At 36.1% G+C, this 21120-nt stretch overlaps 3 protein-coding genes across 4 annotated transcripts; 2 read left to right on the forward strand and 1 right to left on the reverse strand.

The window, feature by feature from the left end:
* Positions 1-3404: 3404 nt before the first annotated feature.
* Positions 3405-3947, reverse strand: LOC132182498 (uncharacterized). The gene has a single exon (XM_059595800.1). The coding sequence runs from the start codon at positions 3945-3947 to the stop codon at positions 3405-3407; it is 543 nt and encodes a 180-aa protein (XP_059451783.1).
* Positions 3948-10204: 6257 nt separating this feature from the next.
* LOC132185925 (protein FAR1-RELATED SEQUENCE 11-like) lies at positions 10205-16367 on the forward strand. Of its 2 annotated transcripts, none has more exons than XM_059599752.1 (5): positions 10205-10592; positions 11342-12349; positions 12805-13248; positions 13343-14279; positions 15617-16367. In XM_059599752.1, exons 2-4 carry the CDS (start codon positions 11381-11383, stop codon positions 14204-14206), a joined length of 2277 nt encoding a protein of 758 aa, XP_059455735.1. In that variant the 5' UTR covers positions 10205-10592; positions 11342-11380; the 3' UTR covers positions 14207-14279; positions 15617-16367. The 2 variants fall into 2 exon arrangements, with proteins under 2 accessions (XP_059455735.1, XP_059455727.1); XM_059599744.1 differs by having other exon boundaries at positions 10205-10580.
* Positions 16368-17467: 1100 nt separating this feature from the next.
* On the forward strand, positions 17468-18695 carry LOC132168136 (uncharacterized). Its single transcript, XM_059579227.1, has 3 exons — positions 17468-17685; positions 17774-18027; positions 18261-18695. The coding sequence occupies exons 1-3, from the start codon at positions 17539-17541 to the stop codon at positions 18655-18657; spliced, it is 798 nt and encodes a 265-aa protein (XP_059435210.1). The 5' UTR covers positions 17468-17538; the 3' UTR covers positions 18658-18695.
* Positions 18696-21120: the final 2425 nt, after the last annotated feature.

The raw sequence follows: 21120 nt of genomic DNA on the forward strand, positions 1-21120 counted from the left end.
TTAGCGATTAGTAAATTTCACTAACCGCAACCGCTAGGCGGTTAGCGGTTAATGAAATAGATAACCGCCCGCTAACCGCTTTTTCAAAATTGAGATTTTTGGGCCTTTTTGGGGTTTTTTTTACCCTTGTTTTTTTTTTTTTTTTTAGTGTCTTCTTGGGCCCAATTGCTATAAAAAAGAGCCCAAATTAAAAAATCAAAAATATTTGACTCAAAATTTACATTTACTAGTATTTTTTTTAAAAAAAAAGGTTCAAGGGTAAAACTATTAACTATCGATGATTCAATTTTAAAAAAAATTGTTACAAATAGTTCAAAAAAATTCAAAATTGTTCAAAAAATGGTTAAATTTCTTTTTGCCTAAAAAATGTTCAAAAAATACATTAATACTTCAATTGTGATTATAAGTAACACAATTTTTGAATCTAATGTCAATTACTTAATTTGATATTATATAATCATATAATCTCATTAAATTATATCATATGATTAATTATTTAAATTATTGTCATATTTATAATTTACTTATAATCTTTTTTCTTTGAATTGAACTTAATATCTAGTGGTAAATGGTAATGTTCAAACTCCTAAATCCTAAATTCCTAAAGTATCTAATAATGCTTTAATTAAATTGTAGTTATAAGTAATATATTGTTTAATTCAATTGAATCAATTGTGATTATCATTTTACATGAATCATATGATCATTAACTTGTAGACTTATGACTTATGAGTTATGTCATATTATATATGTATTATTTATTATTACATAATCATATGATTTAATGATTAAGTCATCATGTGATATAATCATATCAATTATAGTGATAATATATAGATTACTAAAATTATAATGATAATACATTAATACTTAAATTGTGTTTATAACACATTAGTCATTGTTAAATCTAATGTCAATTACTTAATTTGATATTATACGAATTATATCATCATTGTACATTAATAATATGATTCACTTGAAGTCTTGAATAAAGTATTTGAATTGTCATTGAATCATATGATTAAGTATTGATATTATACATTTATATTATTCATATGCATATGTAGACTTATATAGATTTATAACATATATAGACTTATAAGTTTATAACATACATTGAAAATAAGTCTCTAGATATTTAATTGTTGTATTAGTATGAATTGGTATACTTATGAGTTTTGTCATATTATATATGTATAATTTGTTATTATATAATCAAATGATTTAATGATCAATTGATCATGTGATATAATCATATAAATTATAATGATAATATATTAATACTCAAATTGTGATTTAATTATTTTAAAAAAAAATTGTGATTTAATGATCTTGTGATTATATGATATAATCATATAAATTATAGTGATAATATATTAATACTCAAATTGTGATTTAATTATTTTTTTTAAAAAAAAAAATTGTAATTTAATGATCAAGTGATTATGTTATATGTATAAATATTTTTATAATTATAATTATAAAAATATATTATATAAAAAGGCGGTTAGCGGTTACGGTTAGTAAACCCAATAACCACTAACCGCTAGGTGGTTATAGCGGTTAGGCGGTTAGTGGTTAATACGGTTAAGCGGTTAGCGGACAGTTTTTAACCCCCGGCATTGACACCCCTAAATATTATCAAGAGTCTTTCTCTTTTGATTGGATAGAAAATCTAAGGATATTTTCGGGTTTAATTCGTTTGTGCAAAATGCAGTTAAAACAACAGGAGAAAAATTTGTTGTAATTAACCCTATTGCATACCAGTTTTGGTGGAGGCAAATATTTTCTTAAAGGAAAGTGACTTTGTAACACACCTTACACTTTATGAGCATTTTCCTTTTCTGTATTTTCCCCAATTTCTTTTACAAATATTTCTCAATCAGTGAGATAAGAAGCAAGAAAATTAAGCTCTCCTTTGTGGCACATAATAATATTTTAATAAAATAAGCATCACATTTGTTTTTTATTGGCTTTCGTTAGATGTAAATGAAAGAATTTGATAAGAAAAAACAATTGTTCAACTTCCCTTCTGCATCCGGATGTACGTGTGTGGCCAAACAAATAATGCACATATACCTTATTCGCTATAAGGTTTGGGGGTGACGTCAAGTGGCCTTTTTGTTTTCTCCCTTATAGTCAAATCTAATGGATCAAAGACATGTAAAAGAGAGGCTTAGAGGTGAGATGAGTAGCACCGAGGGCCATGTAATTTTGGCATGTGATTATGGATCACAATGTACAATAAAAAATGAAATTGAACTCACAATTTCTATACATGTTCTAGGCAAGAGACTTTCAAACCCAACTAAAATTTCCATCTTTTTTTTTTTTTTAGATACAAATTTGCGTTGGCATATATATATATATAGCTTACGGATCAAATCTGTATGTACGTAAGAGCATTTTCTTGTGAATCCAATGAATGCCACAACACAAATTTGTTACAGTCGGATGCAGATCCCAACTGATTGCCCTTTCGTTCAAGAGTCTCAAACGACGGATCCAAGACCTTGCAGAGAGATTTGACGAAATCAAACACCGATTTGGTGTACGTACAAACAAATCTAATACAATCGACTATGGATCGTGATTTTTAAAAAGGATGAGAGCTGTCGTCCTCATAGACGGTGTCAAACTGTTGATGCAGTTTTTGGTACAACTTGACCGGTGATGGATTGTCTGCAAAATAATAAGAGCATCAAATGGGTTTCGGCGATTTGATCCATCCCTTTTATTGGATTTTATGTAATTGCTCTCTCCATGTTCCATCTTCAGATGGTTGATGGATGATAGATAGTGGGAGGTGGTTTAGAGATAATGGGGTGATCAATAGATCAAAGGTTATCCACATTCAGATAATGGTTAAGAGATAATCTCATGATGCTTGAGTGGGACCCATAATAGATTTTATCCCAAACAAAGCCAAAACAGTTGGACAATATCTCTCTCGAAGATAAGACCAAAGATAACTTATTTCTCTGTCCCAAAATTCCACTCTCTCTCTCACTCTAGGGTTATGAGATAAAGAGGGCCACTAAAATAAGAAAGCATTGACCTAGGTGTGGATTTATAGGCCTCTCATGAACGTTCAAAAGGGATGTGTTGTCCAAATTTTTTTTAAAAAAATACCATATACTATATCAAACATTTGGAGTCCAACATCGAACATTTAGTGTCGTCCCACTCCAACGTTCGAGATCCAAATCTAAATTTTATGTGAAAACTACAACATCTTGATATATATATATATACTTTTTACGTATAAAATGCGCTATTTAGTTTTTTTTTTTTGTTTGGAAGGCCCTTTCCTATTTAGTTGGAACAATGTAAAAAGAAAAATAAATTAATACGATGGATTCCTCCTCTATCACATAATTATTACATGGTTTGCAGCTCATTAATTATAAGGTCCTTGAGGGTGCCAGCCTCAAGTGGAGATCAACATCGTCTCCTCCGGCTCCATACATTTCGGCAATTGACGTGGCTTTTCTGGGGGGCGCCAGATCACCTGGGCCCGCAGCAGGAAGCTGATGTGGGCGCCCGACAGGTGTATTATTAGTATTACCGATGCTTGGGGACCCACCTGAACAAACGAACGATCCTGATCTCCCTGCTGCATGCGCAGCCATCATTGGGACAGCTCCTACGACAAACCGTTGATGGTGATGATGATGATAATCGTTTTGGAACTGGGCCCTCTTGGCCCATTGCCGTTCTCTCTTGTGCGCATTTTGATGGCCGCCCAGCGCTTGGGAGTTTGAGAATTCCCGGTTACAGTACTGGCACTCAAACGATCTCTTTCTATATCCAATATCACACGGCACTGATATTGCCGGCACATCGTCACAGCCTGTCACCGGAAAACCAAATAGCCTTAGCACCGACGATGGTTTCTTGTCGGACGCTGACTCATCAACGAAGAAGGTGTTCTCCGATGAACTCATGGTATCTTATAATTAATGTCTCTCTGATAGGTTATATATATATATATATATGGGGTGTGTGAGATATATGGGGGAATGAATTCTCAAATGCATGTATATATAGAGAGGGGGACCGGAGGATAGATATGTGCCATGCAAACGAACACAAATAGCCTCAAAACTCATGAGCATCAGTTAAAATCCCAAGTATATTCAAAGCCCTGGAGAGAGAATAATGCTGTATAACTGTTGCTTTGTTGTCTTTTGCTATGAAAGATTGATAGTGAGTCTTGCACTCACCCCCTACCTACAAAATAAGCTTTAGTTTCTGCCCTGCCCTGCCCTACAAGTTGTCGGCTAAGATGCAACTTTTTTGTCTTTTAAAAATATTATTTAATGGACCGTTATATGTACGACCACTATAATAGAACTAGAATGACGTCACAGCAAAACTTCTGGTGAGCAAAAGTAGAATGGTAGCGCTGGCTTTTGGATCTAAATTGAGACGATGTGCTGCTCTGCTATTTTGGGGTCGATTCCAAGTATATCGTTGTGGGTCGAGACGAACACATTCTTGTTATGTTTTAAAAATTCCGCAGGCTAAATTTAGGATAAAAGCCGCATAATAGTCTACAAAATTATACTATGTACTATATCTTTTATATATATATATATATATATATATATATATATATATATTATAAAGTGAGAATAATGTTACAACGTCTACTAATGTCCTTTGGGCTGAGGTGGCAATTTTTTTTTTTAAAAAAAAAAAAAATTAAACCAAGAAAATCGGTCTTTTCTCTCTCCTACATTCCTTTTTTTTTTTCTCTATTGATCATCTCTCTTCCTCAAAAAATCTCAAATCTCTCTCTTCCGATCCTCCATAACCCAAAAGATGGGAGGCTAAAAACAACGGACACCTTAGGTAAGAAGGAGCCGAGAAGAACAGCAGTAGTAGACGTTGTAGCATTTCTCTATTAAAATTAGATATAAAAATGGATATATTGTGGATAATAGTGGAGTAGTTATTGTGGGGATACTAAATGGCCGGGTTATTTGATATCCATTATTTTAGCGAGCATATATACGGTTTTGTCTTTCTATATGTGACAAAGATGAAGCACTTGGTGACAGAAATTGGCAACACAGGGGAAAACGCCGATGTAGAATTGATGAGTGAAAGTGAGTGTCGGTCGGCCACTACTGGCTGGGGACGTCGCTGTTGCAATATTGCTCGTGCGCCAGGATGATGACTGGTGACTGTACGTGTTTCACCCCGCAATCCAACCTCATTTGACTTCACAAACGTCATTGAAAGGCCATCAAAAGTATTCAAGTAGAGAATCTTTCCAAGATCCTTCTAAAGCGATGGGCCGGGATATCATCCCCAGCCGACACCAAATGCGTACGTACGTCCAGGGTTTGAGCATGCAGCCAAATACGATATTTATAATATACCAATACCTGATCATGTGTTTGTGAGTGTGTCAGTGTGTCATGCACTAAACTAAGAATATGAGTTTGGGAAGGATGGCCCTTCTTTAATATGCCTCTCTCCAGTCGTTTGGTAGGGCATCAACTTTAATTTGAAGCTATTATCATTATCATTAACATTGGGTGGGTTCATTTATAAATGCATAATAATTACAACATGCGGTAGCTAGCTAGCTAGGGATTAAGCTAAATGCATATGTAATTAATTAGTATGTACCTATGATTTACCTCTTTACCAAAAACCCTACTTAGGGATCATCGAACCCTTCTAAGATTGAGATCCCCTCCAAATTCAATTACTTAAAATTGGATAATCTCATGTTACAAAATCGTGACCATTTATTTTAAATTCAATGGCCTATAAAATATCAGCTGTTTTTGTATAATCGAGGCATTAAATTTTGATTTTAAGCTGATTTTTGTTTTATCGATGTTTAAATGATTTTATAGACCATTAAATTTAAAATGAAAGGCCACAATTTCATAATATGAGAATCTCTAATTTTAAGTAATTGGAGGGAATCTCAATCTCCCTTGCCACCTCTTAAAGCTTTTATTCAAGAGTGATCGATATCCAACACCCACTCACTTCAAAGTAGGGTTTTTAGGGATGGTCTGAACACGTCGAAAGCTACATCTTTTACCACGCAAAAAAATAAAAATAAAAATAAAAATAATCAACAATACCCACAAAATCCACCCCAGCAATATCTCATTCTCAAACATGACTACCATGATTACCCAAGTCCAACCTTGCAACCCAATCCAAAGCACAAGCACCATCAAGCCGGCCTACATCACATCATACCCATCTTCTCTCTTTTTCCTAACAAAAAAATTAAGATTTGAAGCTGATCATTCTTTCCCATTTTCTTTGTTCCCGTATTTGAAAAATCCCAAATATTTGTTTTCCCAATCCCAACATATCATTTTTCTTTTCTTTTTCTCGCTCACTCTTCCTCTAAGTGTGCCACCGCCAAATTGAACGCATGTTTCACTGCCGGAGCATCCTCTTCATCAAGTTTTGGCTGTAGTAGTTAATGCTAACCAACAACTAAGAATAAGTTAATGTATATATTAGAACATCACTTTTATCCCAAAAACCTAAGTCAATCAATAGGTTTGAATTCACTTAAGTATATTAATTACTCATTTTCTTTATACTTTAACAATATGGCCGGAACACAATAATTTACATGTCTCCCTTTCTTTGCTTTCATCTTGTTGGGCACGGTGGCCTCGCTAGGCATAGCAACCCGAACACCTAACCCCTACTTAGCATAGGGCCCAAGCATCCAAGCCTCACTGTAAAAATGATATACTACTCTATCTCTCCAAACTGCAAGACATGTACCTCCTCTCCCTCTCTTCAACTCTGCATTTAGTTTTTCTCCCTCCTCCGGCAAAAGACCAACTTAATTAATCATTAGAGTGTTCCCAATATATATCCTAAGAGACTAGTGATCACTGATTTATCTATTTTTGCAAGGGGGCTATATATCGTCGGTGTTATATATGTCGGACACTTCCACATCCTTGGAGTGCGCCAATTAGCCCCCACTAAACGTTTGCCATATATATATATATGGGGGTTCTTTTCTCCTGTAGCTTTTCTTCCCTTAAGAAGGATGATGTCTAGCTAGTGCAATATTTGGGGTCTAGATCGCATTAAAACCTGTGTTGCTTAGACACCACGAAACACCAAAAAAGTTGATGATCGAGCTAGGGTGGTGGGGGACTACTTCTCGGAGGATAAGGTAGAAGGCATTATCAGGACTAGTTTGCGGTCTGTTCCGTTGACGAAGCTAGGCCATTCATTCATGCCCATTGTTAAATCATGTCAATTTCAAATACATACATACATACATACATACATTCATGCATATATAATATCAGACTCTAAAACTTTTAGCGGCATTGATGATATTTCTACACACCAAGACGATGGAGCAGCTCTTTCGTGCCCCACAGCGTACGTACGTGTAGAAGACATGTTTATGCATGTAAGAGGCAGCCTGCGCTCCATACTTTTTTCCAATATGAAGGTACTGTATACCATGAAAATTCACATTAATTTGCGCACTACTTATGCAGTGGATGAAATATACAACATGTAATCTAGACCGGTTATATAAAAACAACTTTGGTTTCCTCGAAAACTGTTGCTTTGTCTTTGCCCTTGTCCTGTTTGCATCTATATATATATATATATATAGTGTAAAGCTAAGGCCTAAGCATGCACATCATAGAGTTTTGCTTGCTGTAGTAAGGACAACTATGGCTTAGCATTTAAAAGGTTTGCGAAAAGATAATTAGAGCTACCTACTTTAAGTGACGAAGGTGAGTCATGAGTGAGAGAATGGTGCATTTTCTATATGATGTGATTGCACAAATCAATCACACCTCATCCATAAAAAAAATAAAAATTATGGAATTTTGCGTCACGAAAACGTAGGGCGGCTATGCACAGGCGGAGGCAATTCCAATTGTCGACCCCTCATCGACACTTGAGAAAATGATGCATTTTCTTTACGATATGATTATGTACACAAATCAAACAAATCCCATCCGTAGAAAATTATGCAATTTTGTGTCACAAAAACGAAGGGCGGCTATGCACAGGCGGAGGCGATTCTGATTGTCGACCCGTAATCAACCCGTGAGAGAATGATGCATTTTCTCTATGATATGATTACACAAATTAAACAAATCCCATCTAAAAATTACGCACGACTATGCACAGGCGGAGGCGATTTCAATAGTTGACCTGTCATTGACTTGTTACCAACTGCAGGCAGAGATAGAGGAAGAGGCAGGGGTGGTGGTCCATTTTCCTTTCCAACAAACGTTGGAGGCAGGAGGGGATGTTGGTTTCCATTTCCGACGAGATTCTGACTCTGATACACCATTATTTTTTAAAATATATATATTTCTTCCCATGCACCTTGTCAAACTTTGCAATTCGTAACAAAAGAATGCAAAGAAGAGGGAAGAAAACTCAAGAACAAATGAAAAACAGAGAGTGAATGAATTCTTTGATATATTCAACTTGAATGTTGCAAGTTACATGAAGTAGCATTTATACACTTGATTATAAGCTTAATAAGCTTCAAACAACTAATAACTAACTCCAACTGATTGTAATAAATCAACAACAGATTTACAACAAGCAAATACATTCCTTCACGTGTATAAAAAAACTCCTCTCTAATACTCGATCGATCTGCACTCGAGCGCATTCGGCTTGTATCCTCTCTGGTATTGCGACCGATATCTGCACTTGATCTACGTTCGAGCGCACTCAGCTTGCATCCTCTCTGGTACTGCGACCCATACCTGCACTCGAGCGCACTTGCCTGCACTCTCTCTTAATACACCTCCGCACGAATCCATTTGTGTTTTGCTCTCTCTCTCTCTGTCTCCATTGTGTTTGTGTTTGCCATTGATGATTAAACGAGGACTCGATCTTCGTCTCAAACAAAGACAAGTCTGCTCTGCAGCATATATATATATATATTTCTTCTAAGGCTTTTGCTTGATTTTACCTCTGACATTTTGAAGGCAAAAGCTGAACGGAAATGACCTCCGTTAGAAAAGAGTCACAGGCCATTCCGACCTTCCAACAATGACGGAGGCAAAAAGCGAAAAGCCCATTTATATTCTGCCACCTCCAATGCTCACCCCTACCACAACATGCAAATGTTATCTGTTCTTACTTACTACATAAATAAATGTGGAGTTCATCTATATGGTGAACGTTGGTACCAGTGTCCGCCTAGTCCGAACATGGCATTGTGACACGTCCGGTACCTTTTAAAAAAATTAAAATTTTAGGTTAGAAAATGCATGAATTGTGATCTCTCTTTTCCTCTTCCCTCTCCCCTCACTGATGGCTGACGTATCTTTGGTAAGAGATCTTGATTGGTATTTAACAAACAAATAACAAAGTATATACCATGTTTTGTGTCCAATTCATAATTTTAAGATGACCTACAATGTCTTGTATTATTTTTATTTTTTTCTCTAGTTTGAGCAAAGACTACCCGTTGGCTATAAACTACTCATCAGATCTGAAATCAAATAATTGGCATATCCTCGAGTCACTTTCTTCTTTATTCTAAAATAAGGACTTCTGAAAATGTCTCTTTTTAAATTTATTCAAAATGTAAGTTACGCAGCTCAAAAGCATTTTAGATCTAGGGATTTTGACAGTGGGTAACTCGTCGCAGAAGATATGGGTGTCTCATCCTCAATGGTGCTCGGCGTTCACCGCTGATGATGACAGTTCACAGTTTACAAGTTTTTTATCCTCAAATTTTAATTTTTTTTTTTAAGGGTCCGGGCATGACAAAAGGTCACGTCAAACTAAGCGTCTGTCATATAGATGAACTCATAAATATGAGTAATGTTAGGGACAATCTTCTTATCTTCCCAAAGTTGGTGTATCTTTTAAAATTACCATTGAATTCATCATGGACTACTATTGAATTTTGATCTAATAGTGATTTTAAAAGCCACAGCAACTTTTGGAGGATAAAATGACGATCCTAGCATTACTGGTCTGCTACATGAATCCAAACATGTTGATCTAGTCATATCTTGTCATGCTATTTGAAACTTGGATGAAAATTAGGTTTCAGGCCTTACTTGCAAGCAAAAAGAACACGAATACCTTGTGAAGCCCACTAACACTAATATATATGAACGAAAGCCTTGGACCTTGGGCTTGGTCCTATTGGTAAAGTTATAGACATTAGGGTTTCGTTTCGTCTAACGTGCGCCACCGGGGATAAGGCTAAGGACAACACACAGTTCTCGTGTCCAGGCCGTCCATTTCGTGCGCGGGGCCATTTCGTGCGCCCCCCGCGCACGTAAGCACCGATCCCCACATCACGGGCCCGTTCTGGCAAAAATATATAGCCCTGTTTTGATCCAACGGCTGACAATCGCAGTGCGCACTCGATAAAGCCGTGTATCCACACGGCGCATGATAGCCATCCTCCCCTGAAAAACCTTATCGTTCTCCCCAGGGATGCGCGTTACTCCCTCCCCGCCAGTTCCATAGTTTCTCTCTCTCTCTCTCTCTCTCTTTAATTTTCTGGCCGTTATTGACCGTTAAATAACGCACTTTTTAGGTTCTTAGATCGGACCCAGGTACGTATAAATGTATGTTTCTTTTTGTTTTTAATAATTGGTTTTTTTTTTTAGAAGTGTTATTTAATTGAATTAACTTAGAATGTAGCTCATTTTTCATGTTAGTGATCGTTGTTCTTTATTTCTTTTTGTGGGATTTTTATAACTGTATGAGATATGGATCTTGTGGAGGTTGGAAACGGATGGATCAAGTTTTTGGGATGAAATATTTTTGTGGGTTTTGGTTTATTTCTGAGAGACCCATGTGAGAATCTGCGGGTTTGAAGGGAGTTGAATGAGTTGGAGATCAAAGTTGCATTGTGGAGTTTAGTTTTCAAGAATAGTTCTTTGGGTTCAGTTTGGAGCTTTATTTATGTTTTTTATTCAATTAGCTTGGGTACTGAGGTAATGCAGTTGTTTTGATGCCACCAAAGTTGGTGGAAATTGGGGTATTTGGGAAAAAAAAAAAAATTAAGATTAAAGAGATATTTGATGAAGTTCTGATACCTAAAATTTAAGAATGATAGGACTTATATTCTGTAATCAAGAAAGATGGTTTCTAGAAACCAGTGAAATGATACCCTGTCTTGACAATGATTGTTTTTTCTTCTTAAATTTTTTTTTTTAACCTTCATGGTATGCCACCCGTTTGCATTGCCTATATACTTTGGAGTACAAGGAATTTAAGCTGCATCTCTCTATTTTATTTTTTATTTTTTTTGGGTGCATATCGTATCCTTCAGCTGCATTTTATGGTTAAGCTGTTAAGTTTTTTCCCGCAGGTTCTTTATCTGCGATTTCATTCATCTATCAAGCAGACAATGTCAGAAGGAACAAGTGTAGTGATGGAATCTTCTGAAAATGGCACAGATTATTCTCAGGATGATATTGGCACCATAGAGGGAACGCCTGACAACACAATTTTGTCACGACAAACTTCTGTGAACCTTGTGCCATTTATAGGCCAAAGATTTGTTTCCCAAGAAGCCGCTTATGAATTTTATTGCAGTTTTGCAAAACAATGTGGCTTTTCAATTAGACGCCATCGTACTCGAGGCAAGGATGGGGTTGGTCGAGGAGTTACAAGAAGGGATTTTGCTTGCCATCGTGGTGGATATCCACAGATGAAACCATCAGAAGATGGAAAGATGCAGAGAAATCGCAAATCATCACGCTGTGGTTGTCAGGCGTATATGCGCATTGTTAAGCGGGCAGACTTTGAGGTCCCTGAGTGGCGGGTTACAGGCTTTAGCAACATCCACAACCATGAACTGTTAAAACCACAAGAAGTACGTCTCCTTCCTGCCTATTGTACCATATCTCCAGATGACAAGATTCGGATCTGTATGTTTGCAAAAGCTGGAATGTCAGTGCGACAAATGTTAAGATTGTTGGAGCTAGAGAAAGGTGTTAAGTTGGGGTGTCTACCATTTACAGAAATAGATGTGAGAAATCTTTTACAGTCTTTTAGAAATGTTGATAGAGACAGTGATTCTATTGATCTTATTGCAATGTGCAAGAAACTGAAAGATGAAAATCCTAACTTCAAGTATGACTTCAAAATAGATGGCCATAACAGGCTGGAGCATATTGCGTGGTCTTACGCTTCATCAGTTCAATTGTATGAGGCATTTGGAGATGCAGTGGTTTTTGACACGACCCACCGCCTAGATGCCTATGATATGCTATTAGGCATTTGGCTTGGAGTGGACAATCATGGAATGACATGCTTTTTTGGTTGTGTGCTGCTACAGGATGAAAATTTGCAGTCTTTTTCTTGGGCATTGAAGGTAAGAAGGTTATGGACATACATATGAAGGAACTGAGGACCATCATGTTTTTCTGCTCTATTACCTCATTTTAAATGTAAGCCCTCAGTATTCATGCGGACATTAAGTGCTAACTCTTGGATGGGCTGCAAAATCAACATTTAGTGTGCCTGACCTTTATTTTCCAAAGTGTTAAACGGATCTTCCAATTGTTTTGCCGACTTTTGAATGGGTTGCAAAAACAAAACTAAGAAACATAATAAATAGATTTATGCTTGATTTTGCCTTAAGAGTGTCTGATCCAATTTTTTGCTGATATATGACTGTGCTGCATCTGAGGTATTATGATGTTGCATGTGATTCATCATAAAAAAAATTAACCAGATTTCTATTATGTAATCTTCTTAAATATCGTTATATTGACCTTGTTCTTGCTAAGCTTAGTTCGTTTATGTGATTTTAATTGCTCTGTACAGACATTTTTGGGCTTCATGAAAGAAAAGGCTCCACAGACAATATTAACTGACCACAACATGTGGCTGAAAGAGGCTATTGCTATTGAAATGCCTGCAACCAAACATGCCTTTTGCATTTGGCATATCATTGCAAAGTTTTCAGATTGGTTTTCTGTATTACTCGGATCACATTATGATGATTGGAAAGCTGAGTTTCATCGGCTCTATAATCTGGAATCGCAGGAAGATTTTGAACTGGGGTGGAGGGAAATGGTGAATAAATATGGACTCCATGCAAATAAGCATATTGTCAGCTTGTATGCATTACGGACATTTTGGGCTTTATCATTCTTGCGTCGGTACTTCTTTGCAGGAATGATGAGCGCATGTCAGTCAGAGTTGATTAATGCTTTCATCCAACGGTTTTTGAGTGCACAGTCTCAACTGGATCATTTTGTAGAGCAAGTGTGTGACCTTTATTTCATTTTTTTCCTTCCTTTATCAATTTTATGTCTTGCTGGTCAAACCTGATTTTTATTTTCTTTTTTGTTTTCCTCAGGTAGCTTATATTGTTGATTTTAATGACCGGATTGGAGCAAAGCAAAAGATGCAACGGAAACTGCAGAAAGTCAGCCTCAAAACTGGTTCACCAATTGAATCCCATGCTGCCACTCTTCTTACTCCCTACGCCTTCTGTAAACTCCAAGAGGAGCTTGTGTTGGCTCCGCAGTATGCATCTCTTCAGGTTGATGAAGGTAGTTTCCAGGTCAGACACCACACTCAGATGGATGGAGGGTGCAAAGTGATATGGGCTCCTTGTCAAGAGCACATTAGCTGTAGCTGCTATCAGTTTGAGTTTTCAGGCATCCTCTGTAGACATGTTCTACGCGTCCTGTCAACTAATAACTGTTTTCACATTCCAGATCAATACCTACCCACCCGTTGGCGCAGTGTTTATTCATCTTCCACCAACCCCTTCCGGACTGCAACTTCAAGAGAGCATTCTGAGAAGATTCAGTTATTAGAATCGATGGCTTCAACCCTTTTAACGGAATCAATTGAAACGGAGGAACGCCTTGATGTGGCTTGTGAGCAAATTGCCATGATGTTATCGCGTATTAAAGAACTTTCTAGGTCAACACATGGCATGAATGACATTACCTATAATTGTCCATCTGACTCGTTGATTCTTCCAGAGGTGGAAGATGCAGATGGAATTGTTCAGAGTTTTACAATTGGGAATCCTCATGATTCTCTCACTTTAGGAAAGCTTAAAGAGAGAAGGCCAAGAGATGGAATTGATATTACCAGAAAGCGGAGGCATTGTTCAGGGCCTTGCTGTGGGCATTTTGGACATGATGGATCGGCCTGTTCAATAATGGGAGACGATGATTTGCATGGAGATGCACTAGGGTATTTGTAGGGCAACACTGGAAATGGTAGTAGATGTACAAAACAATAGTACCACCTTTGTCAGTGACCATTGCCTTTCCAAGGTGCCTTTTTTCTTTATCCTGTCTTCTTTCTAGATTCAATAATACAAAAATTTTTGTTGCTCCCTTCTAAAGATGTGAGCTACATTGTAATTGCATTCATAAACCTTCAAGTTAAGGTTTAGCTTAATATTCATGATATCATGACCTCCCTGTTCCTACTATCTTGACTAAATAAACTATCGAAGCAAAATATATGTGCTCTTATTTCTGTGATCATGATATTCGTTAACAAGTTGAGTATATATATTTCACTCCATTAAAATCATCAGTCTCCACAATAATAGATCCTTCCATATTATTTTCTCACTGCTTAGCTTTGATCTCTGTGTAGCTTTATGCCCTGTGCTATTGCACTTTAACCTTGCTTTGCTAGGAATTGTGAAACCAGGACCTGTAGGTTCAGGATATAAGAGTTACAGATTTTATATATGTCCAAATTATTGCAGAGGGGTTTCTTGTTTATATTTTGTATAAATTCGATTTATTCTATGTCTGTACTCTTGCTTGATTATCATTAACAACCTCACAGCTTTGGCATCCATATTCCCTTCTGATTCTCAATTCCCTTTAAGGCATTTAACTTGTAAGTGCATTTGGTCAGGTTTAGTTGAATAGGGAAGAGGTGGCGATTTTTCGTAAGATTAAAGATGTTGGCAGAAATTGATACACATTAAGAAATGGGATGATATATTAATACATTAAAAAAATAAATTGAAATGACTTGGAAGGCAGCACAGAAATATAGAATCCAGGTACTTTAATATATGTTTTACATCATAACACAACATGCCTTTGACTACTGCAACCCGTGTTTGCGACATCTGAATAAAATGATATGAACATATATGACCTTCATTTGGAAAGCCCAAGATTACTGTCCCTTTCCAAATCCTTAAGAACTTCATTTTGTTTTCGAGCTGTCGAGTATGGTTTTGCCCGTTGTTTGTCTGATCAAGTTTATAAAGGTATATCTTTATTCACGTATACCTGATTCAGTACATGTAAAATTTCCACAATTCATTATCTTTTCTAAAACACAAACATTGTAACATCCACAATTTTACATTTTGCGGGTCTTTGACTACAACCCAGATTTTTAAAATCAAAATGGTGCAAAATCTATACCTTAGCTGACTGAATCTTCACCCAAAGAAACCTTGCTTAGCCTGCTTGGCAGTGATCTGGCACTGCTGTTTGTAATTTTTCTTCCCCCAACCCGTTGATTGTGTGATCCATAAAGTGCTCTCTGTGCCAGTGTTTTTCCCAAATTATCGTTGGTTGCGCCTTTCGTGTTGGGCTTTTTATCTAATGAAGTTGATTGGTTGCTGTTGGTGCAGGCATCAATATTATTGGCATTGCCCTTATCAGAAGCCATTTTTTTCTGAGTTGAAGAACTGAAATGAATGGGGAACTCTGGTATGGAAAAAGCTGTATGGTAAGTCTGCAAGTTTATAGGGGTGGCCACCTAAGGAATATGTTGGAAACAAGTTGCTTGAGAAGGAGAACCACCTTTGTGGGGGTGCACAAAGAATTCCCTCAAAATTCGTACTCTTGGAATATGTTTGTGTTGTCTTGTCTACTTAGGAACCAAAGATGCACCCAGGCACGTGTGACTTCTTGGTTCTAAGAGTTCTCATAGAAGATTACTCTTCACTCGTGCAACGCAGTGTGTTATTCTATGGATCTGGCTTATGCGGTTCTGGATACAGCCCGATGACGACACATATCCACCATATTCTGTTTTGGGACACGTGTTGGCATCTGTATGTGTCCTGTATGGACAGAAGCTAGATTTGTGGAAAAGCATTCTTTGTGCTTGTAGTAAAACTGAAGCAATATTTGTGTAGCTGAATAACCTCAACTGTAGTAGATTTGATTGATTTTTACGGTTGAGAAGGCATACAGTAAAACATTTTGTTCTTGAGTGCTGCCTGCACAAATCTATCAGCATGGGTGTCAAGATTTCTGCTAACCTGTGTGGCTGTCTACTTGCTTCTTGTAAAATCTCTAGCTCAATCCAACGGCGAGACATTTTGGGTAGTGAAAAGAAAGAACAAAATGAATAAGTTTATATGTCTGATTCAGCTTGGATTGGATGTTGGCATATATGTTGAACCAAATTTGGTGCATTAACAACCACTAGGCTCTTCCCACCATCTTTATCATGCAGGGAGTTGAGCAATAAATTAAGAGAAACTAGATCATCAAAGCACCACGCCAACCACAAACAGACATGAGATTCTTTATCTGTCAATTCTCTCAATTTGGTGTTATTTACTTTTAGCCCTTTGTGCGTTTTCTTCCACCCCACAAAAGGACTTTTGAACTTTATGCCTTGCCCTGTCAACATTTGAGGCTGAGAATTAAAGAATATCTTAATCTTATAAGTAATGATAAATTGATAATCGTTCATCTGGTTTTGCTAGCCACTAAACTTTGGTCGACCTGTTTCAGGGACAAACAGTTGCACGAAAGTGCTTTAACCATTAAAACAAAATGACTAAGCTCATGGTGGAAGCTTAATCATGCACACTTTTGTTTCGGTTTAGAATTTTTTTTTTTTTTTCACAAAAAAAAAAAAAAGTACTTAGTGCAACTTAAAATATTGGTCAATCGAAAATGTTTCCAATTGATCAAGAAAAATAACCTTCATGAAGTATTGTGAGAGGATCTTTTATGAGACTTACCTGTCTAAGCAAGTCTTGGGCTCTACTACCCAAGCACTTGCTCGAACAGATGAGACCTGCAAGGACCCTCTTATAATTGTCTTACCAAATTGCAAAGTCTTGTATTTTCACACGCTTCCTTATACCTCCTTAGATTATAGAAAATAAAAGAAATATTTATTGATTTTCTGTACAAACCAAAACGCATGAAAATATTTTCTAATATTTTCCACTAGTCCGAAAGATGTACATAACCAAGTTAACAGTAACAGGAGGCCAAAATGTACTTTTAAGCCCAAATAAAGACAAATTATAAAGAGGGAATGCTAAAAAGTACACGCGCCTATATATCGAATTCATGAGCAAAACTCTACCGAACAGAGCTCTCTGACTTATCTGAAAACGAGCAGAATACCTTTAAAGCAAGATTTTTAGACCATTAATCCTTCTTTGTGTGAATACTTAGCATCAAAGCTCAGAACCAACGAATCTTTAGCCTTAAAGCAACCTTTGTTCCAAGCAATTCCGCAATTCTCCCTCTCTTTTGTCATTGAAAAACTCAACGAATCCCATGAAGTCTTTGATCTGAGAGAATGGCAGTCACACATGCCGACCTTGAACCAAGCCGTCGAAGCACCGAGCTGGGCAGCAAGACAGGAGTTCTCCTCATGGTCTTGACCATTCTCTGGGGCCTGTTTTGCTTCGTTCTTTGTCTCATCGCGGAAGCCACGCGTTCTGAGGTATAGGCTTATAGCTATGACATGAACAGAACAACCATAATCTGACATTCCCAAAAAGAGTTGATACTTATGTCGGATTTCATTGCAGGTTACACGGGTGGGAGCCGGAAACAGAGGAAATGGAGGAAAATATGAATGTGTGTATAGTGGCAGTGGGAAAACGCCATTGTGGTGTGCTGCTGCTGCATTTGTTGGACTGGCAATTGCTATGGTGGTGGAACACACCTACATGTTGATTGCAGTGACTAAATCACCACCTTCGGCTCTGGTTAACTGGGACTCTGGCTCTGCTATTGCCAAGTCTCTGTCATGGCAAGCCGGCTTTTTCTTTGTCACAACTTGGTAATAACTCATTTTCAATTACCTTTGCTTTTTTCATCTTGTCTTGTAAAATTAAAGTGCACTTTTCTAGCTTTTGTGACCAAAAAACATGTACTTTCAGATTGTAAAACCCAAGTGCCTTGAAATGATTATCCAACATTCGAAGAATTTATTCAAATGTCAAACACGTTAATCTCAATTATATAGCAATCGTATAGCAGTTTACTAACAAAAATTCATCTGGGTTCTTGTAGGATTTGTTTTTCGGTTGGGGAGATTTTGTTGTTGATTGGATTAAGCGTAGAGTCAGGGCATCTTAAGAATTGGAATAGGCAAAGACCAAGTTGCCTTATTATCCGAGAAGGTTTGTTCTCAGCTGCCGGAGTGTTTTCATTAGCCACAGTCTTCTTCGCTGCGGGTCTATATTTGACAGCATTGCGGGCACAAACAATATCTCAAGAGCTAGAAAACGTGCGGCGCGAAGTGCTCGAGGCGTCCGCCCTCTATGCGTCGCCGCCGAGGTCGCCGCCGCCGCCCCCGCATCACATGGCAACCATTGCAAGGGAGAGCCCCATAACCAGAGAGAATCATTCTGAGCAACCATTGTTTGTATTTCCACAGGCTTTTAGCAAGCACTCAAATTTAGTGTGAAGCAAGCAAAGGATAGATTGTGCTTCTAGCTAAGCCAAAGGCACAAGTAAGGTCTTCATTTTTATGCAAGTATCATAGAGAGAAAATTGTATATATGTTCACAATTACCAAATTGTAATTCTTTTCTTTTCTTTTTTTTTTCTTTTTTTGTAAATTTGTAAATTAATTTTCAAAAAAACAAATGAATTACAATTTCCTAATTGTGAACATATACAATTTCTCTCTATGATACTTGCATCAAATGAAGACCTTACTTGTGTCATGTATTATTTTAAGAAACTTGGAATTTCAAGAAACCTTACATTTCTTACTTACAATTTCAAGAAACTTATTGAGATGGAATATTTGCCATTTTTTAACTTTTGGGCGTTTGGAATTGCGGTTTTAATAAGTGCAATTTTAAAAATTGCATTTTTGAATCGTTACTTTTTAAAATTACAAAAGCATTTAGTAAAACATGTTAAAAATACTTTTTTTTATCAAATATTTGTTATGTAAAATCATGATTTTGGTTTAAATTTGTGCTTTTTCAAATAAGCACCCTCTAGCCAGCTTATAAAAATCGCAGATTTTTTTCCTATTTTAGATTAAGTGTTTGTTAAGCGATATCTTTTAAAAACGTAGATTATTATTACGAAATCGCAATTTCAAACGCAACTTAAGCAACATAGCCTCTCTAAAAGTTCAAATTTATGAGATACTATGTAATTGTTAAGTAGCTCATAAAAAAAATAAAATAAAGTTTGTTAGAGGAAATTCTGCCATTATTCTTAATTATTTTTCAATTAAAGTAATAAGATATTGATTCTTGCGTTTGAACGGTTACCTGCAAAACCTATAAGGAAAATTCCAAATTAGTTCATGGGTTAATTTTCGCCTGATCACAAATCATTACTTGGATTTCTATATATATATATATATTTTTTGTTTAATATATAACTATGGGTTTTCTCTGATTTTCAGATTACTGGTTAGGGGTCTAACAATATTGTTATTTTAGGATGAAAATACCTTATTTTTAGTTTCTAGTTATTTTTTATTTTTGTTTTGTATTTAGGCTACCCATGTCATAGATCTAGTCTGCATGAAACAGATTTGTTCCTTAAATGTAATTGTATATGAGTTAGCGAAAACTTGAAGTCATTTTTATGACTTTGTAACCTTCATAGGTTTTGACTATGATTTTTCAAAACTGTATGCTCTATGTTGTAAGAGTTTTATACTCATGAAATTTCATCAATGGAAGTTCCATATTTTAAAAAATAATAATAATAATAATTAAAATACCTTACGATAATATGTTATCTTTATAGATAACATTAGAATTAAGGATTACAACTTAAATATTAGAAATAAGTATTATCATTAGAGTAGTTTATTATACTTAGTATTTTATCCTTGGTAGTTGGTATCCCAAAAATATGTGGGTTTCGGGAGGGAATTGAGAGTTTAGCAGCTTCCTCATTAAATTCCGAAACGTTAGGCCCGAAAATGTAGGCGGTTATTAATCGTCCGCTAATCATCATAACCGCTAACGGCCTTAAAAGCTGTTAGTAAAAAATCATTAACCGCGCGGTTAGCGGTTAGCAATTATTGAGTTTGCTAACCGTTAACTACTAACCGCATTTTTTATATAATATATTTTTATAATTATAATAATAATAATACTTATATTTAATATGATCAATTGATCATTAAATTACAATTTTTTTTACATAATCATAATTTAAGTGTTAATGTATTATTATTTTAATTTATATAATTATATCACATGATCAATTGATAATTAAATCATATGATTATATAATAACAAATTATACATATATAATATAACATAAGTCATAAGTATACAAGTTCATACTAATACAATAATTAAGTATCTAGAAACTTAATTGGGCTCCTCTTATACTAATTCGGCCCAATTTGAGGTATATAGCAAATTTTGATGCTAAAACAGCTCCGAAAATGCCAAAAAAAAAAAAAAAAAGGAAAAAAAGATTAAAGTGAGCCCCCAAAAAAGTCAAACTCTCAAAATTGGCGCAAAAGGCCTAACTTGTAAAAGCGGTTAGCGGAGGTGGTTAGTAAATTTTACTAACCATCTAGGCAGTTACAGTTAGCGGTTTTAGCTACTAACTACTAACTGTAACCATCTTTTCACCCCTACGAAATGTGGCTTGTTTTAGACGCTTAAGTGATATGCACGGCCAAGATTTTTGAATTCGAGAAACTCAAATTTAAGGGGAATTTGAGAAGATCTCAATCCCATTGTAATTGTCTATTTAAAGAGATTAAGCTCATTAGTAAATTAATGAGAAAATTAATCCCAAATCTTATGTTTGAAAAATGATTTTCGATTTCCTTAAAAATCTAAAAAGTTTAGGTTCCTTTAGAATTTGAAGTCTAGATTCTCTCAAAATCTAAATTATATCCCCGTTATCCCCATTGGTGGTAGGATAATTGATT

This window comes from Corylus avellana, chromosome ca1 (assembly GCF_901000735.1).
Source record: "Corylus avellana chromosome ca1, CavTom2PMs-1.0".
NCBI lineage: Eukaryota > Viridiplantae > Streptophyta > Magnoliopsida > Fagales > Betulaceae > Corylus > Corylus avellana.